The sequence below is a fragment of the Phragmites australis genome, chromosome 11, assembly GCF_958298935.1.
Source record: "Phragmites australis chromosome 11, lpPhrAust1.1, whole genome shotgun sequence".
Lineage (NCBI taxonomy): Eukaryota > Viridiplantae > Streptophyta > Magnoliopsida > Poales > Poaceae > Phragmites > Phragmites australis.
In genome coordinates this window covers 28514826-28534481 of record NC_084931.1, presented here as the reverse complement: position 1 = coordinate 28534481, position 19656 = coordinate 28514826, and the positions used below count along the sequence as shown (strand labels likewise).

Genomic DNA, 19656 nt, shown 5'->3' with positions numbered 1-19656 from the left:
GATATAGGTTGCTATAGCATAACATTTTCTCAACCTTCTTAGCACATACTTCCTCCAGTCAAATTAATCGTGAATTATAATAGTTAAGACTCATAAAAGTTTGAGGTAGGCCACATCTGTTCTTTATCCAAAGTTACAAATTACTCTCTTTATATGAAGTTTGAGGTAGGCCACAAATGTTCTTTACCGGAGGGAATATATAGTTGTTAATCTCATCCTCTGCCCCCAGTTCCATCTGCCACATAACCCCTCCAACCCAACCTAATCATGCAGGGGCATTCCTGTCCATGGGGGCGTGTATATATACTGCTCACGTTCACCATTTCTCAAATCGTGACACCCACACACAATCATCAGCTCCAAGCCTCCAGCTGCTCTCTTCTTCTCTCTCTACCTTCCTTGACTCACCAGTCGTCTCTGCAAAATCTAAGCATGGCTGCGAAGGTGCACCCGAACGTGGCCTTGCCGTCGCTCGGCCAGCCGCCGGCCGACGAGGAGCCGGTCACGCTGACGGTGTGGCGCAAGTCGCTGCTGCTCAACTGCCGGGGGTTCACGGTGTTCGACGCCAGCGGCAACCTCGTGTACCGCGTGGACAGCTACGCGTCCGACTCTCGCGCCGAGGTCGTGCTCATGGACGCCGCCGGCCGCCCCGTGCTCACCGTCCGCCGCAGGAGGCTGATCGGCCTGGGCGCCGACCAGTGGCTGGTGTACCCCGGCGAGGAGGCGCGGCGCACGCCGCCGCTCTACGCCGTGAAGCGGAGGGCGCCGGCGCAGTACATGCGCGGAGGGGGCCATGGCAGCGCCAAGTCCATGGCGCACGTCGCGCCCTGCTCTGGCGCCGCGGGCGTCGGGGCGAAAACCGGAGGCGGGTACGAGGTGGAGGGTTCGTACCTGCGACGGTGCTGCACGGTGTACGACGAGCGGCGGCAGGCCGTGGCGGAGGTGCGCCCCAAGGAGGCGCTGGGCACAGACGTGTTCCGCCTGGTGGTGCAGCCGGGGATGGAGGTGCCGCTGGCCATGGCCGTCGTTCTGGCGCTCGACCAGATGTTCGGCAAGCCGTCCCTCCTCAGGAGCTGGTCCTCCTAGTCATCAGCACTCACCGTGCCGCTCCATTGGCATTGGTGTGCTTCGTTTCCTTTTTTACCCCCATTGTTTGGGCACGAGAGCAAAAGAATTGTCCATGGCTGCCTTTTTTTTCTCTCTTCCTCTTTGATATGAAAATCGATCCGGGGTCATCGTCGATTGTGCATGGAAATCCCTCTGGGTGTGTGTGGTTTTGTTTTTTTTTTTCCTATGGTAAACCATGCACTTTGTAAGGAGGGATCGAAGTGAAATACTTGGAAAAAACAAAAAAAAAGTTAGAGTAGGCAATCCCCCTCTGTGTTGTCCTCACCCCTCCTTTTTTTCTCTCTTTTCCACTACATTTTCTCAAACGCAGCCTGAATTGTATGCCAAAAATTAAATCACTTGGCCAGTGTTCCTCTGGCGGTTCAAATTGCCCACTCATAAAAGGAAGGAGACATGCTTGAGCATCACATTTTGTTTGTCCCCCACTTGATGAGTCCATGTACATACATACATGCTACTACTATGATGAACTGGGAAGACTAAGATTGCACGATGGATCAGGGCCAAGTATTTTTTTTTCAATGTGTATGTCCTGCGATTGAAATCCTAACCTGCATGCGAAACAAAATAGATGGTGATGTGCTTCCTTTCCAGATGTCGGAGGGAAAAAAAATGGCTAAAAAACAGTGATAAACCTGGTTTACTGTATCTACCCGTGGATCCCGGTAAAAAAATTAGTATATTTACTAATATTTTATTTAAATTTTATTTAAACTTATTTGAATTTTATCCAATATACCATATTTACCAGTCATCTCCGGTTAATTTTATTTACCGGTAAAAAAATCCTAGTCGGGCGGAGGCCCTGGTTGGCTCAGCGCTCACTCGCTCTTGTCTCGCCCGCCCAACAAAGCTGCTCGCGCTAGCGGTGCGTGTTGAATTCCGGCCACCGCGGCCTCCGCCATCGGACCTCGCCGGCCGTCGAGATGGTCGCGTCTCAATGTCGGGGCGGCGCGGTGGTGGACCACATAGGCTGCGGCGGCGCTGTCACGGTGGGTGCTCACCGGATTCCGGGTTTCGGGGCTTCTCTGGAACACACGAGTTCTGAGTCCGATCCCCGCGTCAATCATGGGAAATTCCTGCGTTGCAAAGGGCCTCAAATCCGCTATTCCTCTGTGACAATATCGTCACGAACTGTGACCGGGTAGTGCTTGCGTATGCACTCTGGAAACTGAAGTCACATTACGTCTCGAGCCATTAGAAAAGTGAATTGTACTGTAGCATGAATACTATGGATGCTGCAGCCGGTTGAGCGAGTTTGTTTGGTTGTGCTGTCACTGCTGTGCCTCCGTAGAAAAGTGAATTATACTGTAGCATGAATACGACAGCTGATCGATGCTCTTCTCACTGTGGTTGGCTGAACGCTGCATCTCCATACTAGCACGTTCGTGTTGCTGCAGTGTTCAAATTTCGAAAGGCATTGTCATCTGGCCAAGTCTTACACAGAGAGAGAGAGAGAGGGGTTGTTCACTCCGGATGAATTTTGCTGTGTTTGATTGATGCAAAACATAGAAGCAACGAAAGCATCGCTGGATGCTGTTGGTTTCGGTGTGTCCATCAGTTTTCTGCAGCTCCTCGGTTGCGTACTTGCGTTTCACGCCTGCGCCTAATCTCTGGACCGACAGGATCGTCGAACGAACCATACGATTTCATTCTGGGCTGACTCAAATAGGCCCAAAAAATACGGCTCCAATCCTGCACGGCCTACTGCCCAAAAGCCCAATTTGGTCGGGCCCTGTCCCAAACTCCAAAAACGCCTCCATCAGGAGTTTTTTATTTTTATATTATCTAACGAAAATAATTAAAACATCTGATGAAAAACTTTACAAGAATAGACAAATTCCGTACTCTTATAGTGGTAAGCCCCCATATGAATAGAACTCGGCAGGAGTATTGTTCGTGTCTCCAATTCTCTCTCATCTTCTCTATTATAAATAGTAGTCTTATGTTGTTTTAAAAATTATATAACTTTTTTACGTGTTTTATAATACATGTGCAATCTATTTTAATTAGATTCATCCAAAAATATTGTGTATAATTTAAACTAAATTTTTCTAAAAAAATACTACTTTTATATTTCTAACAATTGTTAGGACCTCAAATAAATTTTCAAAAATCTAAAAAAAGTCTCTAATATTCTTATTATGTGATGAACTAATTTCTAAAATTAAAATGAGTTGCACATGGATTATGAAACACATATAAAAAATTATATAATTTTTGAAGCAATAGAAGACCACTATTTTAAATAGAGAATATAAAAGTGAAATCGGATATATGAACAGTACTACTGCCGAGTACTGTTCATACATGGACAGAGGGTGGTAAGTGTTTAACCGTTTCATAAGATAGCAGTATGTGTCTATTTTTTAAAAAAATTTATGAGATGTCTATTTATTTAATTATTTATATTAGAAATATATGAAAAAAACTCTCCATCCAGACCAAGGCGGATCCTTCGTTCCTTCCATAGTTTCATTCCACCAGCGTTCCTTCTCCCATCAGCGTCGTCGTCGTCGTCCCCTGGGCTGTCGCGGATTGGAGACCCATCCGTACAAGAATTGAGTTCTTCTTCTGTTGGTAAGTAAGTCCTAGCTTGCTTGGATGGATCTCTCGTTTCGTTCTGCAGAATCTGAATCCAGTTTCTTGTGGGTTTGTTCAATGCCTGGTGGAGTACTAATATCGGTTCCATTTTCCAATTTTTTCGGGGGTTCAACTGAATCCTCGTGCATTAGACAGAATTTTCATTGTGTAAGAAAGTTTACAAGCTAAGCTACTACTAATTGGGGTCTTAAAACTGCTTGGTGTTATATTCTATAGGTCCGCGTAAACCTTCCAAATGGTGATATGGTAGGTCACAGTGGTGATATTGAGGCCGCAGTGGTGGCTTGCCTTGTAAGGCTGCTGATGAGGCTGTTAAGGTGAGAACAAAAATGATTCTTTATAGGTGTGATTGAGTAGGGCTATATTTGTTAAAAATAATAAAATTTGATTAACTAAATCTGAGACTATACGAGAGGTTGTATGTGCTGAGCTTGCATAAGTTGGGCCAAGCTCAGGAGTGAAGAAACTTGCGGACTTCTCTGCTGGGACAGACCAGTGGGTATTTTTGCATGCACTGGAACATACTACTTAGGTTCATACGGATAATCAATCACCTTTCTCTTTAGGATTATACGCATAAGTTGAGCCTAGTTGAGGTAGATGCGGGGAACTAATCACACCCTATCTATCAGGCTTTGCTTTTTCTTCCTTTGTATGTGCTCAATGTGCCTCCCCAAAATACCTAATTATTTCACCATAGTTTGACAAGAATTGTTTCTCCTTCTTCCACTATAGATGATTTTGGATGCTATCGAGCGTGTGGGCGATATCTACGTTGTCACTGCTGATCATAGAAATGCCGAGGATATGGTGAAGAGAAACAAGTCTGGGCAGCCAGCCAGCCACTGCTTGACAAGAGCGGCGGCGTCCATATACTGACCTCGCACACCCTTGAGTCAGTAAGTGTGATGCCGGATTTATGCTTCTATATTGCTCCTTAGACCATCTTCAACAGTTTCATTTCAGGGTACAGAATCCCTTCACGACAGGATTTTCGTTCTTTTTAGCGTTCCAACGGTTTCCCTTTACGGTTTCCGTCACGAAGGGGTTTTCATGGTTATTTCCTCCAGAACAGGATTATCTCTCCTTTCCCTTCGTGATTCCGCTCGAAGAGAAACTGTTGGAAATAAGAGGAAATAAAGGGAATAAGAACGGAAAAGAGAATTAAGAATAGAACGAAATGAAGAAAATATAGTTAGAGATAGTCAGTTCAGATGTGAAATTGCAGTGCCGGTCGCTACCGGAGGGCCCGGCCTTCACCCCGGTGTGCAGATCCCCGGTCTCGCAAACGTCGCCGCAACGGTGATGAACCTCCATGGTTCTCAGGCGCCCGCTGACTACAAGTCGACGCAGATCGAAGTAGTTGACAAGTAAATGTGAGTCAGCAGATTTTGTTGCTGCTGTGATTTTGTGATGTCCCCTGCAAGCTGGGAGCGAGAAATGATCTTGTGGTCTTGAACTTGGAAAGATATATAGCACGCACCAACGATGAAACCAGCTAGGATTGAGTAAGGTTGTTTTTTATTTGCAGTTTTGCGTTGATGATGTACTTGTAGCTTACTTCCTGTCTGCGCCGAACGTTGCTACTCCACAGACCACAGACGTGTACATGACGGCGAATCATTGTGGATTGGATGTCCTCGGGGGCAGGAGATCAGGACCGGCGCCGGCGCCGGCGCTAGCCGAGCAATCTCCGCCATGTGACCGTCTGGGACTCTGGGTGGACGCCGTCCCAAGCAAACTCCCAAAGCTCCCGTGCTCTGCCTCTGTAGACACTCGCATGATTCATAAATGTTCTTTTGGTTTCGATAAACGGAAGAATATATGATAAATACCAGCTACGCCATCTCTTGCCCGGAACCAAACAAATTTGCAACGTTTTTGCAAGCCTCTGAAAAACCTTGCTCTGAAAGAGCAGCAGCCTTTCCAGTCAGCTTTGTAGGGGTTTCAGGGTTCACCAGGCCTCAGACCTTGGCAAGCACGGCAAAAGCATTTCAACAACATGAGAACTCAATATTTCGAATAAATTTCATTACTGGCAAGGGTAAATCCGTCACACTTGAAGAACTCACTCTGAGACTGAGTTGAGAGACATAATCAACATTTGCGAAAGCTACAGGCTATGGTAAAACACATGACGAATAGCAATTCTAATCTGGGGGTTGAGAATGGCTGGAGAGAGCTATTGGCAGGCAGGAATAAATAAGAATTGCCTCAAAAAAGACGCATCTCATAGGTACCTGGAGGGGCCTCTTTGTGGCCCGCGCCACATGAGGCAGATGTTAATACACATACAGGTGAAGACCACTCTGATGTAGGTGAAAGCTGCAGTTTCAGCTCTCAATTCGACCACACATGAACAAGGCCCTGCTGATTGCCTGTGTAGATCTCATCACGCTCTTCATCGTAGTACAATGCTGTGATGTCCTCAAGGGCCTCAGAGACTGTATTCTGGAACTTCCATGCTTTCTTTTGCTCGCATGAATTTCCAGCCTTGATTTTGGCCAAACATTTTCCAGTCAGTATGCTGCTTATGTTTATAGAGCCAGCTGCGTTGTAGGAAAGAAATATTAGTGTTCCAATGAGCTTATGACAAATTTCCTTATATGCCACAAATATGGTATCATGCCCATTCATCATCTGAAGAAGGTTGGAAAGGCTATAAAGTTTGAAGGAGTGACTATGATGCATGTGTTTACATTTTGTGCACATTACATTGAAGTGAAAATAAAGTGCAGGTGAATTTGAACAAAAAAATGGTGAACAATTTATCAAACTGAAAAAAAAGTGCACCTTCGTAAAAATCGCAAACCATCATATGTTTGGTCATCATAATGCATGAGATCACGCAACATCAGGTTTAGTTTTATTAGTTTAATCTGAGAAGCACATGAAACCTGATTTATCAATGAATGAATGTCCAAAGGGAAAATCAAAAGATGAAAAGAACCATAACCAGTAGAATGGAACAAGCACTGACATAAACGTGCATGAGCGATTGAGCAATATATAAAAAAAAAAGATGCTTACCGTTTTCTTCTGAAGATGAATCATTGGAATCAGCCTTGCAGTAAGAGATAATAAGATCTTGATCACTTGTTATGTATATGTTGTTTGTGTTGCAGTCAGGGTGCCACAACAGGTGATCTTCAAATGATGTGACAAGTTCACCTCGAAAGTTCCAAACTGCTACTGATCGATTTCGGAAAGTCAGGAACAGTTGCAGCTCATATAGAAAAATGAAGGCAGATGGAGTCATAAACTCAGTCCTGCTCACTTCTATTAATTGGAAGTTCCTTACCTGCAATGGGGGCACCAGCGAGTTAAAACCCTAATGAAGAAACAAATATTCTTTTGTGTGATTGCATTAGGTCTTTGCGCAAGGTAAAATGCTTACATCAAGAATTTGAAGATTTTCTCCTTCCTGCTTGACCAAAAGCTTTTCATTGAACTGTTCAATGAAATCCACCTTCTTGTTACGATGGAGAAGGTGGCTGAAGGACTTCAAGACTGTACCATCCTCAATAGAAAGAATCTTCAGAGGAACAGAGCTGCTTGTTCTTGTATAAATCAATAGCATTATCCCAGGGCTGTCACAAGTTAACAAATAATTAGAGATTGGACAAATGCAATCATGTACTACCAACTGAAAATCAAATCAAATATTTCAAGCTGAAAGTACACAGAAATGATCGACTGTAACAGCTACTATTGCCCATGGTACATGCATTAGATATATACTCCATCCTATATTTGAATTATTCGCTCTATGTAAATCTTGTTTAAGAGTTGAGGTTGTCGATATGAGGAAAGGACATTCAAATGACAACTAATCAATTAACTCATCATCAAAGTGCAAAGGAGCATCAAGAGTATCTAATATTTAATTCACGGGAAAAGGGAACGAAGGAAGAAGAAAAGATTGAATTACCTGATCTTTATTTCTTGAACATTCTTATCGGACACTGAATATAGCAGTGTGTAGTTTTTCAAATCAAATACCTTGTATGTGCTGTTTATGGAATATGATGGCGTCAGATTAGTTTTCACAAGATGTGCATTTTTTAGTTGTTAGATAAGTCACTGTACCTGTCTTGAGCAGAGTAAGTCAAAACCTTTCCATTGACATCATCAAACTCCACAAATCCAGGCCATTTCAAGGACTCTGTCTCAAAAAGTGGGAAACCAGCATCCGGTTGTCCTCGTCTAATGTACCTTGGAATAGTTGAACAAAGTCTTTTAAGGAAGATGACCTGATAAAAAAAATCATTGCATAGACAAAATGTGTGGAACCAAAAGCTTACTCTATTCGAGTTGTCCTACATCGCAGAGCACTGAAATTTTCGGAACCATATACAGACACAGTAATGAGCGATTCATTATTCTTGTTGTAAAATAAACTACGGATAACTTCATCAGGACTCCCATTCAGAAAGCATATTCTCTGATTTGTCTCTGAGAATATAAGAAGACAATCTCAGGATAGCCAAATGGCACAAATGGACTGCAAGAAGACAAACATACCTCTACTAAAAGCAGCACATACACCTGACTGCGATAAAGCAAAGACTATATCACGCGCTGCAACTATCTCAATAATTTTTGACCTTTTCCTCAAGTAAGGGAGTAGCAAACTGTTCTCCTTAGGATCATGAGTGTCAAACTCTTCCTAAAAGTAACAGCAAAGATGATTTATCAGAAACATAAAGTGAAGTCAAGTGATGTTACCAAAACAGAATGGAGACAAAATGATTGCTGCACAAATAGTGAGAAGAGTTCAAATATCGCAAGGGTTGACAGATCTAATAGGGTAACTTCCAGGCACCAAGTGGCTCATGGTTGAGCACTGTATTGCAAATGATAAACAAGCCTAGTTATTGAAACCAGGAAGGTATTTGTTGCTCTTCTTTAAGTGCAGGATAAACAGTACTAAACTCTTTATTGAGAAATGCAATGTGACAAAATTCATGAATAACCAGGAGAAAGACACCGAGTGGCACAGAGGCAACACTCAAGTACTACGTTAGCCAATGATACGCCAAGGTTTGGTGTGTTCCCAAAAAAAAAAAACTAGGTTAGCAACTGATTCCAGCATGGATAGCCCCAACTTGGCAACAGAGTTACTAAATAATTGGGTAGAATAACTTGTCTCATAGGTCACAGCCAAGATATTTATAACTGGCATTTGCCAAAGCCGGTGGGATAATGGGGTCGCAACAATCCCAAAAGATCAGGCTTCAACAATCTCTAACATCGCACCACAATCCTCTTATCATTTCCGTCAAGCAAATACCACTACGATCCCAAATATAAAAAAAAATTGCACACAATTAAACTAGTCATAAATTGTGCAAGAAAACAGACCAGTGCTAAGGCACAAAGGGATTTGACACACAGTTGCACAAATGAAAAATAAATTTGGCCACTTTCTCAAACCGGCATTGCTATCTAAGCCATACGACAGATTACACAACCTTTACCACTCATCCGGCACACCGTTCACCGCTGCACTCGACTCTCAGTTACCAACAACAATTCAACAAAACCTAAGCAGATCTCATGTTCCGCGTCCACTAAATCGTAGCTGCCCACCACCACCGTAAATCGCCCAGCCGCCAAGCCCAAGCTAAGCATGACGTCCGCGACCCCCCACAGCCGCAATTCCTCCCACCCCGCAAGGGCGGCCAACCCCGCCGAAGGCGCACGAGAATGAGATCGAAATAAAGTTCGAGATAGTGGTAACCGCGCGAGGGGCGAACCTGCAGCTGTATGTTGCGGAAGCGCTCCTGCGCGGAGCTCATGGAGAAGGCGCGGTCGCGGCGTGAGCTGATCTCCCGTCGCTGCAGCTTCCGCACGCTGCTCACCACCGCCTCCTGCCTCGGCCTCTTCCTCGCCACCACCCGCCGCCCGCTGCACGGGCGCGGGCTCGCCGAGATCCGCCTCGGCTCCATCCCCGCCTCTCGCCGCTACCGCGCGGCCACCGGCGCTCGAAGCCGAGGAGATAGAAGAAGATCCGCCCGCGTCAGGCTGCCGCGGAGTCAGGCATCGCCCGCGCGGCGGAGCTGGCTCCCCGGTGAGGCTTAGGGTTTGGTAGCTCGAGCTCGGCTCGGAGATTGGGGGGGAGAAGAGAGGAATTGGACAGGTGTTAAAGATGAGAGGCGCCTTGTTGGTGAGCTCTGACATGTGGGGACACAACGTCAGTGAGACCGGGGTGCGCGGGCGGGATCGGAGAGTTGGGCTACTGCTGATTTGAATTTTTCAGGGTCGTGTCCGAACCACCAAGACCGGGCCTCCTCTTCCAAATATTCACTGACTCGTGGGACCAAATGTTAAGTGGCTCCATCGGTCAGTGAAACGGGCAAGATTGGCATGCAACGGGAGTTTCATGGCGAGCCGGATCTCGACTTGGAAGTAGCGCTGCGTGTGGACTGGGGTCTGTGGAGCGTTCCACTTTTGGAAGGGATTGGTTAGGGTTCGAAATTTGAATGAAGCGCGTGGTTCTGTTGCTGTAAAAGGTAAGAAAATTGGGAAGGCGAAGCATTGAAATCTGCCAGTGAGATGAGAGCTTTTGTGCAGCAGCCAAAATGGTTTTAACTTTGAATTGTGAAGTCTGAACTCGCTTCATTTCCCCCCTATTTTTTCCCTCCCTGCTTGTGCTTGCCTTGTTTGGCCGGCCAAAAATCCTGGCGAGCGCCCATGGGTTGCCCTCCCTTGGATGTTTACTATAGTTGGACACTATCATTTTTTTGGGCATGCCAAATTTTGGCAGCAAAATAAACGATGGTCAAACCTGGTGGATATGTAAATTTTGGTAAGGCTTTTTATATGCATCAAACCACACAGCTCATCGAACTTTATTCAACCTTGGGGGAATATGTTCCTTTTAGTTTTGTCTAACTTAATTTTGGATTAATGGTAAGTTAATATAATTTTATCAAAAATAACATTGATATGCCTAATGATGAACTCTTCACAACATCACACAAACCTCTTTCAACCCTGATATTACCACCATCCCATCCATTACAACAACAAAAAAAAGGTTAAGAGTACAAAATCGGGGTTGGCAAAACAAAATTGAATCAATCTAGAGAACAAGTGCATATAGGAACAAGTAGGGTAAAGTATGCAACTTTGCATGCCACATGACATTACAGACCAAGACATAGGATGAATAGAAAAAAATGAAAACTACAAGAAACATCATTATCAAATCTCCTCTTAGGGAGCTTCATCATCTTCAGGAGATGGCGAATTAGTTTGAGCATTGTGCAAGTCCTGAGCAGCTTTCTGTAGTTGAGTCCCTCTAAAGCCCTTGCCAAAAGCCGAGTGAAGCACAAGCTTGAAAGACCATCCTGACATGAGCTCGTAAGTTTGATATGAAAATGGTTCTTATTTTGACTCTTCTAAACTTGTCGATATTGTGGCAAGCCTAACAATAAACACCTCCTTACCACGAGTCACCTAATAAGTTTATAAATACATGGTATAACTTGTTAAAAGGTTACAAAGACGAAAGTTACAACTAAGATAAAGACCAATGACACCTCCAACAAACCCGTAGGCAAAGTGTGATCAAACATCATAACACGAGTAGATCTAACATGAATATTTTTAACTCAGTCTATTTACACATACTTGTTTGTAGGACCGGTTTTAGTATTGAAATCAATGTTGTACCTCTATTTGAAGAAAATGAAAGTACGATCACCCAGCTGGGAAAAACCATCCATTGTGTTACTGACACGTGGCGTCTAAGGGAAAACACACCGACCCACCTAATTATTCTCCACAAAATTCCTGAATACATATATATACTTGTACGCATACAGTACGTGCACAGCACAGCACAGCACACGCACGATTGTCGAGATCAAGATCGATCACAGCTTGGCCTCGTTGTGGCATTCCTGACGCCGAACTTTCACGTCGGCGACGCCGATGACGACGCGGCACTGGGACCTGGCTTGGACTCTACGCTTCACGAACCCGAGGAGCAAGACCGTGCCCGGCACGTCAGTCCTCGCCTCGAACTCCATCTCGCCGGCGAGCACGTCCGCGATCAGGCCCCCGATCCCGGCGGCCGCCACGATCCGGTCGGCCTGCACCGTCATGTTCAGCCGCACAGTGGTCGCTCCGCGGCTCGGCACGGTTCCGGGCGGGACCGCGCCGTCGCCCACGGCCGCGCCGCGGTAGAGGAGCGACGTGGTGGCGGCGCCGTGGCGGAACGCGACCGGGTTCGGGTTCCGCACGCGGACGAGGAGGAGGAAGGTGACGTTGAGCTGAATGGAGACGGCCGGCAGCGTGACGCGCGGGACGGCCCCCGTGGCGTTGACCGAGAGGAGCTCGATGACGGGGTCCCGCGGGCGGAGGACCGCGAGCAGGACGATGGCGGCCGTGGCGGCGAGGAGGAGCAGGACGAGGACGGCGAAGGCGACGCAGACGAGGATCCGGCGGCGGCGGTTGCCGTGGGCGTGGTGCGGGCAGTGGCGCTGGGGCAGCGTGTCGCCGGATTCAGACATGGTTTGGGTTGGCCGGCCTGCTTTCGCGCGCGCGCGCGCCGTTGGTGAGCTGTGGCGCCTCAGCCAGTGCGTTGGTGCTATATGTATCGCATTCGCATACACCAACACCACCTGCTCCCAACATTCTGAACCAATCACGACTCAAATCGAAGCTACAACAAAGCAAGCACTTTGGAACACAGAAAATTTTCCCGGTTCACGCGAGGACTATTACATGCGAAAAATCCTGTAATTTCTTTAATAAAATTCCGGCGTTCCAGACACGACCTGCATTCATAGTAGTGTAGTGCTCATATGCCTACGAACACTGTTGCGTTGCAGACTTCCGGTTCATTTCGTGTGGAGCGTCAGATACTCAGATCGATGTGCTACTAGACGAGTTCGTCGATCGCAATCTCCACTGCGCTTTCGTGATTTAAACCAACCAACCAGCGGTGTTTTTTTAACGCTGCAGAGCAGAAATCAGAGGACACCGGTCATCGGCGTCCCTGTCGCACGCTCGTTCACTCAACCGAAGGCCTATGGCATTAGAGCAAGACACAGCCTGTGTTTCGCCACCGTGATCACCTCTCCAAGGAACCGACCCCTTTCTCCATGATGTGATTTCTGGACCTTTCACCTTGCTTCGTTTTGGTCAGTGACCGATGTAGAGGAGCGATAGGAGGACTCATTCACCTTTCTCTGCCTCTTCTTATTCATCTTCTTCTCTCTTTTCTTTTCCGGTTATGATTGTTTCCTACTTCTGCTACTGTTAAAAGCTAAAAGATAGAAATCAGAACAAACGAGATTCTAAAGAAAAATGGACTAAAACTGAGAAGCTCATTGAGAGACGTTTTCCTAATAAAAAAATTATTGTAAAAGTCAACAGCCTATTTTTAAAAACAGTTTTTCAAACAAATTAAAAACACAACTTTAAAAAAAAACCCTAAAATAGAAGCCCGTACAAACAGGCACTTCACCTCCTTCGTCCATAGCAAATGAAAAATAATAAGAGGAGCTCAGGTGGCTTACACTCACCAAGAAGCAGTAGGTGGGTTAAGCCCCAGGAAACAAATTCTATAAGATATTGTCCAAAAATATTCTCGTAAGACTCTATCCATATCATACATCACGTGATTCAATGGCTAGGTTAAAAAGAAAAGAGAATAAGTAAACACGTGTATCACGTGAGAGTAGCTCTTTCATAGGATAGAATAATATAGAATTTGCTTTGTGAGCCCCGCCGCTGGTTTTGGTGTTCTTGTAAAGGAGCGGAGAGGTGATCCTATGAAGGTCAGGGGACTGCTTGAGTGAATCCACCGTCAACTCGTGTCATTTTCATTCCATACGCACTGAAACTATATAAACAACTGATTGCTCTAAAAAATAGAAATAAAGAGCTGAAACTAAATGCTAAATACACTCTGAAACGCATGCAGGCGTCAATTCATGTAGCACTGACAAGTGCTTCGGTATTATTATCCTTCATATACGTATCATCGTATTGTTGTTTGGGTGTTCATCGGTGTTGTCGTGTTCCATCCATTCTCCTTGATTTTCATGTGCTATCTAGCGTACGTCTTTACAAAACGCAACTCCGAACACGATTCAGTGGCCGTCCTGGCCCAGGCGGCGGACGAGGAGGCGCAGCCCGAACTCCGGTTCGATGATGAACCGGAACGCGGGGGCGTGCCTGTAGTCCGGCGACAGCGCGAGCGCGAACCGCGAGAGCACGACGGCGACGAGCGCCTTGACCTCGACGAGCGCGAGGTTCTGGCCGAGGCAGGTGCGCGCGCCGAGCCCGAACGGCATGAACGCCTGCGGGTGCTTGCACGCGGTCGCCACGCCGTCCCGGAACCGGCCCGGGTCGAACCGGCGCGCCGTCGGGCCCCATGCGGCCGCGTCGTGGTGCATGGTGGAGACGGGAACAAACAGGTAGGTGCCCTTGGGCGCGCGCAGCCTCCCGAGCTCCATGTCGCGGAACGTCTCCCGCACCACGAACGACGACGGCGGGAACAGCCGCAGCGTCTCCAGCACCACCATGTGCACCGTCTTCATCATGGCGATCGCGTCGAAGTCCGGCGCGGCGTCGCCGCAGACCTCGAGCACCTCGGCGCGCGCGCGGTCCTGCCACTCCGGGTGCGCGGCGAGGAGCATGAGGCACCAGGTCGCGGTGACCGCGCTCGTCTCGTGGCCCGCGAAGTAAATGTTCTTGCAGTTGTCCACCACGAAGTCGTCCGCCCGCGGCTGGACCCGGCTGTTCTCGATGACGGAGCCCAGGAAGTCCTGGCCCGGCTCCGCCTTGCAAGCCCTGCGCTCGCTCGCCAGCTGCAGGATCAGCGACCGGATCTCCTGCGTGAGCCTCCAGATCCTCCGGTTCTTCTCCGTCGGCAGGTACCCGAGGGACGGGATGGTGAAGATGACGCTGGTCTCGGACATGAGGCCCGAGAGCGCCCTCAGCCGGAGAAAGATCTCCCTCCCTCTCGAGTAGTCGCCCCCGAAGCACGCCCTGGAGATGACGTCGAAGGAGAAGCTCCGGATGTCTTCGTCGACGTCGACCACCGCGACCCCGCCCGGCGCGCCGGCGACCTTGCCCTCCCACGACCGCAGCAGAGGATGCGCCGCGTCCACCATCAGCTCCACCATGCCCTGCACGCGCACCAAGAAGCACATGCACGCTCTGAGCTCCTGTATGTACGGGGCAACGAGCCGAGCTCCACCGTGCGAGCGAGCGAGTGACCAGCGATTTACCTTGACCTTGGCCATGTAGAACTCGGGGGCGATGAGCTTTCGCTGGCGATGCCAGTCGGCGCCGTTGGCCTTGAGGACGCCGCGGCCGAACAGGGGCTCCTGGCCCTTCTGCAGGTAGGTGGGCTTGCCCATGTCCAGCGACACGCACCGCCCGATCTCGCGGATCAGCTCCGGGTCCGACACGTACAGCGCCGGCCGCCGGCGCAGCCAGTACAGGTACGTCTCGCCTGCACAAGCACGCGTCTCAGCCAAATCCAAATCCAAATCCAAATCGGAATAAACCAAGAAAAAAGAAGAAGAAGAGTGCCTTTGGGCAAAACGAGTACAGGGTCATATAATTTTGGCCCGTTTCCCCCTGTGGGCTTCATGAATTGGACTGAGAGTACTGGCCCAAGTGCTTGAGAATGTGTGGGCCTTTGACTGGACAAGTTGTGTAGGCTAGATTTGGTTTTCATAAGTTTACAGGAAAATTATAGAGTAAATAAGAAAATCAACAGATAAATAAATATTTGCTGAGTGGAATGAACGGATAAAATACGTGCACAAGTGCATATAGAATTGCATTTCCTGTTCTCCCTAAGTAGCGTGTTGTACAGTTCCACTGCACATCCAAACAGTGCACTACGATCTGTGCACTTGTACGCAGGATCTCCAGGACACCGGGCACCCGGGCTATTGACCCGCGGCACAAATAAAACTCCGGTCAAAGCTGCTACAGGCTCCCCATCAATCCAACCGGCCAGATCCTGATCTACTCGCGGCCCCGATGATCGACTGCACGCAAACGGCCGGCGAGCAACGCATGCTCAACTTCGCAGCCACCTCTCGCATCCTGCCGGCCGCACGTCCGCCTCGCGAGATCTGAGGAAGGCCCTCGTCGAACCGGAGCGAAAGCTCTCGCGCGCGTCCATGGGTACCCACCAGCCATGCGGCTCACCGGAGGCTCGTGTGGTCACAGTCGTCGCGCGCGTGTGCATGCACGAGCAGCAGCAGGTTCCAGGCCGCCAGGTCGTTGCTTCCTTGCATTGGCGGAGAGGTGATCGATCGATCGGCCGTGGCATATATGGACCAGCACGCGAAAGCGACTGTCCTGGCCTGGGCCGGTGCGTTAAGTTGCCTGTCAATGACAAGCAGCTGGCCAATCGATCGACTACGTACGCTACGCCTCAATTCTGGCCTGATCGACTCGTCGTCGCCTCAGTCGGTTGGTTGATTGGTTTGAGTCTCCATCTCAAGCTACTACTTCCGATCCTTGTACAGATCGAACTATTTCCTAGTGAAAGCTAGCTGTGTGAAATGTGAATACATATGTAGTCTGTTAGCTCTTAGCCAATGAGTCTATGCATGCATCTAGCTATATGTGCTTCTAACTATATATGCATGCATCTAACTGGTACCGGTATTTGTGTAAAAGCTGCTTCTTTTCAGCTACGTCACTGTCTATCCATGTACGATGATGGTGCAAATGGAGAGACATTGCAGTACAGTACAGATAAGCATAACACTCTTGGCCAACCAGCTAGCTGGCTAGGCAACCGCATGTTCTCAGCCTATTGGGCGAAAGAGAGAGCTAATCATATGATAAAAGGGGGATAATTCACTCCCTGCCACTCCTAAGCAGTGGAATCTATGAAATACCATTAACAAGGATGACAACTATGAAATGCCTCTCCTGCAGCTGAAATGAGCCATACTGCACCACTATCCCCTTCTTCTCTCTATTTCTATTTCTTTTCAGCCGAAAATGCTACTATGCATTGACCATTTTGCCCTTTATCTCTATCCAACACGTCAGATTGGTGCTGTCCCAGGAATGAGGCGGCTCAACATCTAAATAGGATGATTGGGATGTGTCGTGTGCATTTCAATGATCTTTTATGTTCTTGTTAAACTATGCTATTGTCAAACTGTGAACTTTTATGCAGAGCAGTTTATTCATGAGGTGGACAATTATATTAATCTGTATGCTTGTTAAATTGCACCACAATTTTGTGTATGTATTGTTTGATTGAAATAATTTGTCATATGAAATATTATCGTGCTCCAGCCATAAATATGTGAAAAGGTCATGCCAATTTTTTTTTTTTTTTTTTTTGGCTGGTGTTGTGTTCCTCACGCTGGTTTGGTTGAGCCAAGGCTGAAATGCGCTTGGTGCTGTATTGGGCAGAGACAATGGCAAAAGGGTCAATACATATAGCACTTTAGGCTGAAAAGAAATAGAAATAGAGAGAAGAGGATAATGGTGCAGTATAGCTCATTTCAGGCTGCAGGAGTGGTATTTCATGGTTATCATCCTTGTCAATAGTATTTTTTGGATTCCGCTGCTTAGCAGTGGTAAGGAGTGAATTATCCCATAAAAAGGAGGCGTTCGATCTGCACTATACGTGCATGCTTCAACAGATCTATCTTCTCTATCTGCAAACGAGATGATATCAACCTATAGGCAGGCAAGCATTAGGGTAGCTAGCCACCAGCGCTCCATTTTTTTACACAAGAAGAAGGTGAAGAAGAGAGAGTTGAAGTGGTGAAGAAGGAGGAACAAACATTCCGACTTCGCTGCGTCCGCCATTGCTAACCACGCATCTCCTCGAGGCATGACCATGTGGAATCTTCGTAGGAGAGAGATGCATGGGACGCAGCAGAGAAATGTTTCAGTCCCACGTCCGTCCTTAAAGGTACAAGCACAGGGAGAGAATGCATGGTTGGTGCATGCAGGAGTACATGCACCGCACAGTGTGCACGATCCTTTCATCTGTCGCTAGCTACGAGCCCAAGCTAGAGGTTAGGAACAATAACCTAGTCAATGGAACTGTAGAGGTGGCAGCATGTGGAACTGGCAATAGGACATACAGTACCAACCTAGCTAGTTGCTGAATTATTTAAAGCCGTTAGAAATCATCTGGCGTACTGTGTATATATATATATATATATATATGTCGGTGTATTTAGAACCAGGGGTCCCTAAGTCCCGAGGCCAGGCCGGCCCTCCACCACATATCACCACCCTGTAAGGTAGGTAGAAGCGAAGTCCCGGGAGAAGGTGCTCGGGGCCGCCGCTTCTGGTTCCCGAGCACCCTAGTTCCCCGATGATCCGCAGAGCCCAAATACCAAGAAGGAAGTGCTCGGGGCTGCACGTGGTAGCCCCCGAGGACTCGGTGCCCCGAAGGTTCGCGCAAGATCATTCAACGACCCGAAGGGTCCCGTCGTCAGGGTGTCATCCAGTCAAAGGCCCAATGCCGCATTTAATAGGCACGCGCGGTCTGACATCCTGACATCCTGACATTCTCAGCTGCCCACGCCCCAGTGTCAGACCCTGCCATGCACTGGCAGGGGGCCGTGGGTCCATTAAATGCACGGCTCCCGTCCCGTTTCATCCAGGTGCCTCGGGATAACGTTGCCAGAATCGAAGCGCTCCGCCTGCCACCCTGCCCTGGCAGAAGAACAAGACAGGGTGGGCGCACTGGGCACCTCTGAGGCTGCCCGGTGGGCCCCTTTTAGGGCGCCCCGAGGCTTCCGCAGCGGCTGGTGGTCGAATGCGCGCCGCCTTTCTCCACCGCCCCTGTCACTTCGCCAGGATGAAATGATTACGCCCTTCTCCGTGGCACCTTGGCATTCGCGTCCCCTCTTTCCCATTCAGGATATGTTGAGGTCGGCGCGCCTATAAAAGGAAAGGATGGAGAACACTAAAAGGGGAGAGCAAAAAAAGGAGCCCCCGACCACAAGACGACCAAGAGACCAGACAACCAACAATCTCCGGCGAACCAGGCCAAAGATAGATCGACAGACACTCGAACCAGCTCAAGTTAAGCTAGAACAGAAGAGCCTCAAGCTCTTTGTAAACAGTTCTCCCCTTAGAACCAGATATCTCCTTGAAGAATCCCCTTCAAGGATAAATATAGCGCTCATACAGGAGTAGGGTGTTACGCCTCCGTGCGGCCCGAACCTGTCTAAAACCCGGCGTACCCACTTTTCCTTGCATTAGAGTGATCGTCTCCCACCAGCCATCGCATTTATTTCCGTTCCCGATTATTTCCCACACAAGCTTTTCCAGGATCATCCCCCCGGCCGAATCTCTAAAAAGGGGGTCTCTCGGGATCCCTGCGACAGGAGTTCACTCTCCGACAATTGGCGCGCCAGGTAGGGGGGAATATCCCTGGATTGTTTGTTTCACTTTTTTCTCCACAGGAAAAGATGGCCGGTGGGCACCGTCTCCAACGTTCCGACTCCACTTCCAGTAACGGAACGCTGCCCCACGAAGAAAGCCCCGTCGCTGCTGCGTGCCCGCGGCAGCCGCCATCCACGCGTGCGGTTTTTCCCGCCCAAGGGGATCAAGGCGCTGGGCCCATCAGCGCCGCCGCCGCTGCCGACGTACTTTCCGACCCCCAGCAGGTGGTCGGGACCCCGGTCGCCAGGTCTGCCTCTGGACCACGTCGGGTGCCGCCTAGGCGCAGGCTCGCTTTCAGTGAGGCCAGCCCAGGGAGCGCGTTGCTTGCGGCACAAGCTCTCCTCAGACACCCGCCCATTCAGGCCACGCCAAACACTCCGGAAGGCCGGTGGATGCAAGATGTCGTCGCTTTGGTCGGCACCGCTCGTCGCCAGGTGCAGGCCGGGAGTCCTCGCGCCACTTCTCAGCACGGTGCCGCCAGAGCCGGCTCCTCAGCGGGCAACACCC

General features: G+C 48.6%; 4 protein-coding genes across 4 annotated transcripts in view; 1 reads left to right on the top strand and 3 right to left on the bottom strand.

The window, feature by feature from the left end:
- The first annotated feature begins 341 nt into the window (after positions 1–341).
- On the top strand, positions 342–1371 carry LOC133885213 (protein LURP-one-related 8-like). The gene has a single exon (XM_062324887.1). It carries the CDS (start codon positions 433–435, stop codon positions 1084–1086), a length of 654 nt encoding a protein of 217 aa, XP_062180871.1. The 5' UTR covers positions 342–432; the 3' UTR covers positions 1087–1371.
- Positions 1372–5746: 4375 nt separating this feature from the next.
- Positions 5747–9873, bottom strand: LOC133885096 (uncharacterized). Its single transcript, XM_062324733.1, has 8 exons — positions 9492–9873; positions 8257–8401; positions 8037–8187; positions 7822–7947; positions 7664–7744; positions 7130–7322; positions 6763–7033; positions 5747–6281 (listed from the first exon to the last, which is right to left on the bottom strand). Exons 1-8 carry the CDS (start codon positions 9681–9683, stop codon positions 6073–6075), a joined length of 1368 nt encoding a protein of 455 aa, XP_062180717.1. The 5' UTR covers positions 9684–9873; the 3' UTR covers positions 5747–6072.
- Positions 9874–11615: 1742 nt separating this feature from the next.
- LOC133884125 (uncharacterized) lies at positions 11616–12254 on the bottom strand. The gene has a single exon (XM_062323492.1). The coding sequence runs from the start codon at positions 12252–12254 to the stop codon at positions 11616–11618; it is 639 nt and encodes a 212-aa protein (XP_062179476.1).
- Positions 12255–13544: 1290 nt separating this feature from the next.
- LOC133885780 (cytochrome P450 714D1-like) overlaps positions 13545–19656 on the bottom strand; it is a 29823-nt gene continuing 23711 nt past the window's right edge. The window contains exons 2-3 of the mRNA XM_062325526.1: positions 14985–15211; positions 13545–14882 (exon numbers count right to left, since the gene is read on the bottom strand). Coding sequence (XP_062181510.1) covers positions 13842–14882; positions 14985–15211 — 1268 coding nt within the window. The 3' untranslated portion in view covers positions 13545–13841. The remainder of the gene's footprint in view (positions 14883–14984; positions 15212–19656) is intronic.

What these genes read in the sequence shown, in the direction of transcription:
- LOC133885096 (XM_062324733.1), bottom strand. Translation starts at nt 9,683, where the DNA reads ATGGAGCCGAGGCGGATCTCGGCGAGCCCGCGCCCGTGCAGCGGGCGG. An exon ending in AAAATCTTCAAATTCTTGAT is followed by an intron (nt 7,034 to 7,129) that starts GTAAGCATTTTA and finishes CCCCCATTGCAG; the next exon opens with GTAAGGAACTTCCAATTAAT. An exon ending in TTCATCTTCAGAAGAAAACG is followed by an intron (nt 6,282 to 6,762) that starts GTAAGCATCTTT and finishes CCTACAACGCAG; the next exon opens with CTGGCTCTATAAACATAAGC.
- LOC133885213 (XM_062324887.1), top strand. Translation starts at nt 433, where the DNA reads ATGGCTGCGAAGGTGCACCCGAACGTGGCCTTGCCGTCGCTCGGCCAG.
- LOC133884125 (XM_062323492.1), bottom strand. Translation starts at nt 12,254, where the DNA reads ATGTCTGAATCCGGCGACACGCTGCCCCAGCGCCACTGCCCGCACCAC.